The 9656-nt window shown below is 38.2% G+C and overlaps 1 protein-coding gene across 1 annotated transcript; it reads left to right on the forward strand.

Annotated features, from left to right (window-relative positions):
- The first annotated feature begins 33 nt into the window (after window positions 1-33).
- Window positions 34-9179, forward strand: LOC132097416 (heterogeneous nuclear ribonucleoprotein K-like). Its single transcript, XM_059503116.1, has 16 exons — window positions 34-165; window positions 911-1017; window positions 1712-1809; window positions 1890-1946; window positions 2496-2539; window positions 3258-3330; window positions 3482-3595; window positions 3675-3803; window positions 5111-5427; window positions 5553-5606; window positions 5730-5772; window positions 6154-6166; window positions 6563-6598; window positions 6696-6757; window positions 6833-7002; window positions 8202-9179. The coding sequence occupies exons 2-16, from the start codon at window positions 960-962 to the stop codon at window positions 8230-8232; spliced, it is 1299 nt and encodes a 432-aa protein (XP_059359099.1). The 5' UTR covers window positions 34-165; window positions 911-959; the 3' UTR covers window positions 8233-9179.
- Window positions 9180-9656: the final 477 nt, after the last annotated feature.

Below are 9656 nucleotides of genomic sequence, written 5' to 3' on the forward strand. Positions count from 1 at the left end.
AGCGGGGCTAGAAAGATTTAGTGCGTCACTGTTGTTGAAGAGGAGCACGACACAGGAACAGGTCGGTGGAGACATTTCCTCACACAAAATAACTCTTTCACCGTTTTTACGCAAGTAACCAGTATGCTCTCGGGTCAAACTGTTTCACAATCCTAAATTATTGAGGTACTTCTTCGTGCACACGGTCGCAATTTTCATTTAGTTTTTTTTCTTGCGATAGCTAAGTTAGCTTCATCGCTGTTAGCTAAAGGAAACTAGCAACCATAATCATTTAACGTTACTGTAACTTCCACAGTTGCTATAGGAAGTGTGTTTTCTACTTATTTAACTATATTTCTTTTCCACGTGGCGTAATAAATACCAGTATTCTTGATGATAAAATATACTTTAAGGTGCTAGCTCGTTAGCTTACTGAAACTCTGTTGTTAATCAACGTTAGCCAGTCAGGCAGCGGATCGAGAACAGGAAGATGGCGACTGACATACTAACTTTAGTGTAATCAAACACTGCGAGCTTCATATCTAGACAACAGCGAGTAGTTTGTGCATCGCAGACGAGTTTGAACATTAAGTGTTGTCTAGGTATGCAGCCTAATAGGGTTTGAGACACATCCCAAGTCTATGTTTGTTTTCTAATACTTTACAAGGCAGTAAATAGCTGAGTTGAATATTTATTGGAGTTGAATTTCAGTACATTGTTGGAGAACACCTACCAGAACATTTAGTTTTAGTTTTGTGTAAATCATTATAGTTGCCTTTAATTCTTTCTCCTCCTGTGTTTTGTCCCAATCACGCTCAGCAAACAAAGAGCACTGTTCATTCTGATAATATCATAAAAATGATTACACGCACAAGCTTGGGGCTAGCATCCTATTAGGCCATGTCATATTTTCATCTGGGTTTTCCCTCAGGCATCCATTTGGATAGAGAGGGCTGTTCATCTCCACTTGTAGAGAGATAATGGATCCAGAAAATGACCCACAGGAAGAGGACACTTTCAGCAACAAAGAGAGCAATGGTACGGTCCAGGGATTATTATTATTATTTTATTCTTTGAAGGCAACAAAAAATCTAAATGGAACCAATGTAATACATGTTAAATATGCATAGTAAAATAATAATAATAATTGTCAATTTGATTTTATTTATTTTTCTTCCATATCTTCCCACTGGATAAAATCCCTTCTTACTTTTCTCATGCAGTATCTTGTTTAACCCCGTAAAGCCTGACGTATGAAATAATAGCTGTAAAATTGAATATTGTGACCGTTTATTAAACCTTTAGACAAAATCTAAAGAGAAAAGTTTAGATATGGCTTTGTTGAGTGTCATGTTTGATACGTCAGGAATTTATGGCTCCTAAAACGATGCAGGACAATAGCACCATAATGCGATAATACAATGATTATGATTGAGAGATGAACAGATAAATATGTGTGTAGTAGATTGTGAGAAACAGGTTTTTCAGCAAAGTTCTGATTATTGATAATTTAAAGGCCTTAGAAATTTGCATATGATATGATACAGTAGGCTGTATCGGGTTGAAGCTTCCATGAAATGACAATTTTCCCTGTTTTCTAAATACATTTTCTAGAGTTTTTTTATTTTATGTTGACCTCGTCATTTTGGATCAAAATGTCATAACACTACAAAAGAAAGATCTGTTGCTGCTTGTGTTTCACTGTAACTTTTCCATGTAAAATGGATTCAAGGCAAGCGTTCCGCTGAGGATATGGAGGAGGACAAGCCTCATAAGCGCTCCCGAAATTCTGACGACATGGTGGAGCTTCGAATTCTGCTACAGAGCAAAGTAATTAGCTGATTTTCCCGTCACTTTTGAGTTTAGTTCCTCTTGCTGTCCCTCAATGCTGAACAACTCTTTTTCTCCAGAATGCCGGAGCGGTGATCGGAAAGGGTGGGAAGTATATTAAAGCTCTGCGCACAGATGTGAGTACTCCTCCGTTTAGTTCACACGTTCGCACACTTTCCATGCACATAAACTATGGTAGGTGGAGCTCACACGTCTGTAGAACTGGATTATATTTTAGAATATGTATTAAAGCAAACAGAACACTTTAAAATCATCTCAGTCCAAGAAAAACAAAAAGATTTTGTGGAACAAAGGCAGCTATGCTTTGTATCATAAATTCCCCACATTCTGTTATACTCTTTAGTCAATTGAATACTGGTCTAGTACATATTCTCCTGTTCTCCATTCTCCTCCAACATTGAGAATTGAAAAGTCACACCTGAAAGTGTTTCCAATTTAAAAATGTATTCCTCTTCCACTCCCTCTCCCCTTTTCCTTGTTTTTATTTTTCTGTTCATTTTTGGCCAATTCCCATATCCCGGATCGACTCGTACCGCCCACCTGCCGCCTGACCTCCTGACTCCCTGGTTGGCCACACCCATAATCGTGCCCTTCCTATTGGGCGGCTTACTTGATTGACATCCGTGTGCTTGATTGCTCTGGGTGCTTGGCCCCGCCCCCTGCAGTACAATGCCACTGTGTCAGTCCCAGACAGCAGTGGGCCCGAGCGGTACGTGCCACTCAGATACTCCAACCTCCAAGTCATATCAGCTCTGTTACTGCCAATATCAGAAGTGTATTAACATCCTTAATGTACAAACTACTCCCTTACTGCCATGAAACATGAGTACCGTTATTAACTGTTTTACTGTGTTCAAATGCCTTTTCTGTCATGTACGGATGCCCTTTCCCACCCTGTTTCCCTCTCCAACGACAGAAACATTCTCTGAAGTAGCTTTTTTTGTTCCTTTGGGAAATGTTCTCATTTGAAAGGTTTCTTGCTAATACATGGCTGAAATTTTTGAAGGTGCAAATGACATGTCTCCCTTTTGTCTGTTGTATTATTTCATTGTTGTGTTTGACTTTTGAACTTTACTGTTCATCTGTCTCTGCTCTTCTCTGCTGGATCTGGAGCTCCTGCTTGATTCATGTTCATCTCTGCCTCTATCAGTTTTAACCTCCCTCTGTCACACTGCATATCTGACCTTCCCTGTATCTTGACATTTCAGCAACGGGAAGGAGCTTCAGTTCGTTTTTCTTTGTTTTCCTGTGTTCTCCACTATCCTTTGGCAAAGGAGTGCATGACTCCATGACTCTTTGGGGTCTGTCTCCTCTCCTCATTGTTAAATGCACTAACAAAAGCACTGATGGTACTCTTCTGGCTGTGTGTATTGCTAATATCGGTTCTCTTCTCTCTTCTCGTGGAATGCAATTCATTACTTTGACAGAATCCTAAGCATCAGTGCCGATATTCCCACAGTAGCGGAGATATTACTGAAGGTCATACCTACTCTGGAAGAGGTGAGGTTTTTTGATTGTTTGTTTGTTTATTCCCCACAACCAAAATATTTGTGAAAAAACCAATGTGTGTTTATATAATATATATGTTTGTGTGTATGTTACATCATATTTGAATGACACATTTGATTCTCCTCTCTGATTGGTTGGACAGTATCAACATCATAATGGTGTGGACTTTGACTGTGAACTGAGGCTGCTCATCCATCAGAGTCTAGCTGGGAGCATCATTGGAGTGAAGGGCGCCAAGATTAAGGAGCTTCGTGAAGTGAGACATTGAGAAGAGCATTTGAACTACTACAAATTAGGAATTTCCTGTGCTGATCAGAACTCTTTCTCTCTTCCAGAGCACCCAGACCACCATCAAGCTCTTTCAGGAGTGCTGTCCTCAGTCCACTGACCGCGTGGTGCTCGTGGGGGGCAAAGCGGAGCGGGTGGTGGAGTGCATTAAAACCATGCTGGAGCTCATTGTGGAGGTCTGATTCAGACAGTTTGACACAGGGGTGTGCGATGTGATGTTTTTTGATTGTGGACTATAAAAATGTCTCCACGATCTGCTTTTGAAGAAATATCGTGCTACAGCATATATTCTATTAGCTGCAGTTCTACCGCCTCTGTCATATACTGTACAATGCCACATACATTCACATCAGCGGTATGGTTACACTCACGGACACTGCGCTTATTCACAATCACAAAAGTACATTATTTGCATGTGCTTTAAAGCCTTGCCGGTTAAACGTTTCATTCACGTGCTGTTCTGACGTGTCCTTTTTCTGAGCGCATATACACATAGCACGTGCACTAAAAGTCTAAAACCCTGTTAAACAGCACCTGATTACTGAACCAAGTTATCTTTTGCGCTAATACTGTCAAAAGCACAAAGTTTACATATAGACTCATTTGGTTGTGTCTAAAATGTAAGTAAACAGTTGAGAGAAAAACGGATGCGTGCCTGTATATGAGATGCGTGCAGGTCTTAAAGGGACAGAACTAAACATGCTGCTGCTTGTCATTAAAGGGACAGTTCACTCTAAAATATAATTATTGTCATTATTTACTCACTCACATGTTGACCCAAACCTGTATTAATTTCTTTTAAATTTAACAGTTGCTAATCCACATTGAATTTGATAGTAGGTAAAAATCCAGTGGAAGTCACTGTGGACCAGCAACTGTTTGGTTTTCCACATTCTTTAAAATAGCATTTATGTTCAGAAGAAGGAAGAAACTCATTCAGGTTTAAATAATGGTATAAAATCAAAACACTATGGCAGAATTGACAGATAGATGGCAGAATTTATATTTCTGAGTGAACTATTCCTTTAATGTTAATAAAACAACACAAATCACCTCAATACTCTGACTGAAATACTTTAATACAGTTGCTTTAATAGGAATCAATCTTTGTTCTGGTTTTATTTGTTCATCCAATTTCTTGAATGCTTCTGCTAAATGCACCCAATTTACTTGAAAATAAAAAACTGCTTGTTTTAGTAGTACATTATGTGTATCTTTGTACTTATTTTTTAATAATAAAGATAATGACAAAGATTTATTTCTTGGCCACTTTGGCCTACAAATCCGCCATTCTTTATTTTTAGTTTGGCTGTAGTGCTCAAACAACTTGCAAAATAGTAAAACTAATATCACAAAGAATCGTGATTTTCCTAAAAAAAAAATGATAAAAAAAAATTGTAATCTGATATTTTTGCCATATCACCCTCCCCTAGTTTGCCAGTGCTGTCTGTCATTAGACCTGTTTCTCTCTCTGTCTCTCCAGGCTCCCATTAAAGGTCGAGCTCAGCAGTACGACCCTAACTTTTACGATGAAACATATGACTACGGAGGCTTCAGTATGATGTATGAAGATCGTGGACGTCGGCCTATGGGCGGCTTCTCCTCAAGGGGGCGTAGCAGCGGCGGAGGCTTTGATCGGATGCCCCCCAGCGGAGGCCGTGGTGGCCACCACATGCAGAACAGGAGAGACTATGATGACATGAGCCCACGCAGGGGCCCCCCTGCTTCCCAGAGAGGGGGGAGAGGAGGGAGTCGTCCTCCACGAAACATGCCCATGGGAGCCTCGCACCACAGAAGAGGGTGAGACACATACTTATGTCATCTATTTTTGGTTTTGCTGTGAATTGTAATTTTGGTTTATCATTAAGTATTGATTTGTTTTGACTGACAGTTTATGTGTGCTGTATATCTCTTTGTTTTGACAGTGATGATCAGTACTCCTACAGCTCCCAGCGTGGCCACATGGATGAACGGCGGCAGTACGTTCTTCATCTAGATCTGCATTTGTTTGTTTTCCTATGTCGCCTTTGTGTCGTGAAACAGGGTTTGTTATAGTAGGATGTGATGTTGGCTTATTGTTGCTTTGCGTTTTTTCTCTCCAGTGGGGAAAGACGAGGGCGCAATGATCGTTATGGAGGCAGCATGGTCAGTATTCAGTCTTTTTGTCATTTTATTACGTTTAGTTCAGTTTCAAGACTTGTCTCACAAAACTAAATCTGTTAATGTTGAAATGTTTATGAATGTTGCCCAAATGTTGCTACTACATCTCTTTGCTGATGTGTGTACCTGAGCAATATGAGTTTCAGTGCTCAAACAACCAGCTGACCAGCAGTCACATGAAACAATCACAACCGTAAACCACAGCCTTCCAATTAATTCTCAGTGGCCAAAATTAAGTACATTTTTGCCACAGAAGAATAATAAAATACATATATATTATCTCAAAACAGACATTTTTTTTCTATGTGTAAACATTTGTGTTTGAGGTTTTTGATTCTCTCATTTCTCTTCTCTCTTATTTTGCAGAATGATGGATATGGTAAGTTTGTTTTAAAATACTTGCTAAATAAATAAATGCTATCTAGCGCAGGTTTTTTTTTTTTTACACCTTTTAGGTCATGTTTATGCTCATCAAGGTCTTTGAAAAAAATGTATCAGCTACTTGCACATCATTAGAACAACATGTGAAGCAACCAGCTTTTTATTTATTACATTCTGTTTAAGGGCGAATTAATCTAAGCACATTATTTAAACATTTTTGTTTGTAAAAATATATTTTACAGATGATGTTTCTGATTTAAATATTTACTGAATGAATTCAACTAAATTGAGACACTTTTTGACATTGAAAAGACTATCAAAAGAGTGGCCCAGTTTACACAAGTCGTCTTCACCTTTACAAAAGATTATTAACCATTTCTTTTTCTCAAATCAGACAACAGTTCCTCTTGGGATTCCTCTTATCAGTCTGGTAAGTATGCCCTCATATTATAAAGATGGCCAGTTGACTTTTATGTAGTAATTGTAAATCTCCCATTATGACGCTTTCCCTCTCTTTTTATGCTCAGGTGGAAGGAGCAGTTACAGTGAAGGTCCTGTGATCACCACACAAGTCACGATTCCTAAAGATGTGAGTAAATCACTCGTAATGCAATGCGCTTCTCACATGAAACACGTGTTTAACTCCCTGTGCTATGATTGTCAGCTGGCGGGATCCATCATCGGTAAAGGCGGTCAGAGGATCAAGCAGATTCGTCATGAGTCCGGAGCCTCAATCAAAATCGACGAGCCCCTGCAGGGTTCTGAGGACCGCATCATCACCATCACCGGGACCCAAGACCAGATCCAGAACGCTCAGTACTTGTTACAGAACAGGTGTGTGACACATTCAATGACTTCAGCAGTTCACAGCTCAGTTAGGGACTTCAGTTCCAAGTCAATACTAGACTTTCCAAGATGTAGATGTGTGACAAGCCCTTACACTCGCATTTCAGAGTGTAATCCAGCATTTTCTATTAAAAAAGAAAAAAAAAATGTTTCTCATCTGCGCACAATGAATCTCGGTAGCCAGCAGTTGTGTGCTTTATACTCTGACAAACGAAGGAAGCCGCTTTTGAAGGAGCCTTCGAATTTGGACAGACCCTGATTTTGTGGCCAATCACAGACATGTTTGTTGAACATGTGAGCACAATGGCCAATCAGAGGATTTTAAGTTAGAATCCCCTCATTCTGAGCATTTGCAAGTTGTTTCATTATAACAACACAATGTAAATAAGAGATTTATTATGCAGTGTAGACAGACTGCAGACTTGTGCTGTGGCTGAACCCAAGTGAAATCAGCTTCATTGATTATAAACAGGCTTTCTGTGGGTCTTAAAGTCTTAATTCAGCAGAGCAGAAACCCTTAAATTCATATCTATGAAAAAAAAAAACATTATTTATCCATTTATCAACCAATCAGCATTTTTTGAACTTCAAATGTAAATTGTACAAAATTAAGAGACTTTATGCTTTAAACCAGAAACAAAAAACATTGGGAATGAAAACATTAGGTTGATTTTCTTGTCGCTCACTTCATTTTGATCATTTTCTCTCTCTGTATATAACCTGTTCATAATTTAAATAAGTTTTACATTTCACGCTGCAAAATTTCAGAAGTGATGACCATAAGGTGAATCTGAAATTGCGATGGTTTTTTCAAGTATCGAACAATATTTGAAGGCTTAAATACTAAAGTTTTCTTGTGTTGTAGCGGTAATAACTAAATAATTTTATTTAATTTTTTTTTTTTTTCAAAAAGTTAAATGGTAACACTTTCGATTAGTTTAAGAGTTTTTCCTCAAACTACTGTTTGCTGCGTATTAATAGTTAGGAATCTAGATGTAAGTTTAGGTATTGGGCAGATTAAACGACCTTAAAAAAGGTCACGCAGAAGAAGGCATTAATATGTGATTTATAAGTACTAATAATCAGCCAATCTGCTGTGGTAGAGCCACAGAACTTCGCTGGTATTGGTACAGACTGCTGAAAGTTGCCGCTGACTGATGGTTTCTCTCGCGTGTTTTGTTCTCCAGTGCTCTGCACCTCTTGGGACGGCAGAACTAAGCAGCCCTCCTTTCTCAGGACGTCCATCCGGCTGCAGCTCAAGTCCTGTCCCCACATGATGGCCTGACACATGACGCGTCCGTCTGTCACCTTCATAGGAATGAATCATAGCATCGTACGAGCCCGGGCCCTCTGCTTGACCTTGATTGTGGATTTTGTGTGATTGTTCTTTTTCTTTTCTTTTTCTTTTTTATAAATAATAATTTTATATGGGCCAACTCTCACTTCACAGAAATCCTGGATGAGCTGATAACTGCTGTTCAACAGGACATTGTTGTTGTGTCCCTTTAGGGGTGAATGTTTAGTGAGTTCTGACACTCTTCCACTATTCCAAACTCTAGATCCAGAATGTACAAAGTCACACAACAAATATCCCTTTCTTTCTTTTTTTTTCTTTTCTTTTTTTTTTTTTTTACACCTTGTTTTTCTGAGCGTTCTAAAATGGCATTAGAGGATGATATGTAAATATCCAATGATACGATGGAAAATGATTACTATGGATGTATGAATACCCTTTCCTTTCTCTGTTCCATGTGTGTAATGTTTTATCCTCAGAAAAACAGATCATATTTTCACCAGGTACTGAAGGCTCGCAGTACTTTTTTTGCATTTCTTTTCTCCTGTCTTTTGCTGGGTTTTTTAAATCTAGTGTTGGGAAAAAAGAAATTGCTCTACCTCTGGAATTTATTTGTAGGTCTGCCATCCTAAAAGAAAGCCCACAATCATTGTATGTTGTTTTTGTTTTTTTAAAGAGAAGGAAAAAAGTGGATTTGAAGTTTTATGCTATATTGGTGTCAGAGAAGGACAATAATTCCCATGCTCCTATTCTTTGTTTTATTTTTCTTATCTTTATTTTTTTACTCAAATTGTATCAAGTTCTCCAACCAGGCACATTTGTAGAGTTTGTCATTTGTCTGAAATAATAAAGGACTTGCCATTTTTTTCCAGCATGGTATTATTTTTATATAGTGTCAGTACTGTATAATGAAAATCATCATGTCTGGTCAAACTAATTAATTTATAATTAAAAACATATACCGACAGTATAGGCCTACTTGACAAATGTATTTAACTATTTAACTTCTGAATGAGACTGCGCATTACACTAAACTACTTGCTTTGGTGGGATGTGTTTAATTATTGTGAAAATTATGGAACCAGAATCTCTATGGCCCTAAAAAAGGAAGCATAAAGAAAAAAAACTAAACATTAATGAATTCTTTAAAATAGAGGTGAAACAGGCACATACTGCAAAAGTTTTAGTATTGAGTAACATACATTTTAAATACAACTCTATAAACTTAATACAACTGAAATATTTCCAAACAAAGCTACAGGAGATTCGCATGTTGCGAATCTGAGCACAGTATCTGCGGTTTTAAAGAACACAGACAAGATGAGTATTACACATGATTTATTCCTTT

The sequence above is a fragment of the Carassius carassius genome, chromosome 21 (assembly GCF_963082965.1).
Source record: "Carassius carassius chromosome 21, fCarCar2.1, whole genome shotgun sequence".
Lineage (NCBI taxonomy): Eukaryota > Metazoa > Chordata > Actinopteri > Cypriniformes > Cyprinidae > Carassius > Carassius carassius.

Coding starts and splice junctions, on each gene's coding strand:
- LOC132097416 (XM_059503116.1), top strand. CDS start 960: ATGGATCCAGAAAATGACCCACAGGAAGAGGACACTTTCAGCAACAAA. Junction 1,018..1,711: donor CAGCAACAAAGAGAGCAATG/GTACGGTCCAGG, acceptor AATGGATTCAAG/GCAAGCGTTCCGCTGAGGAT. Junction 7,003..8,201: donor CAGTACTTGTTACAGAACAG/GTGTGTGACACA, acceptor TTTGTTCTCCAG/TGCTCTGCACCTCTTGGGAC.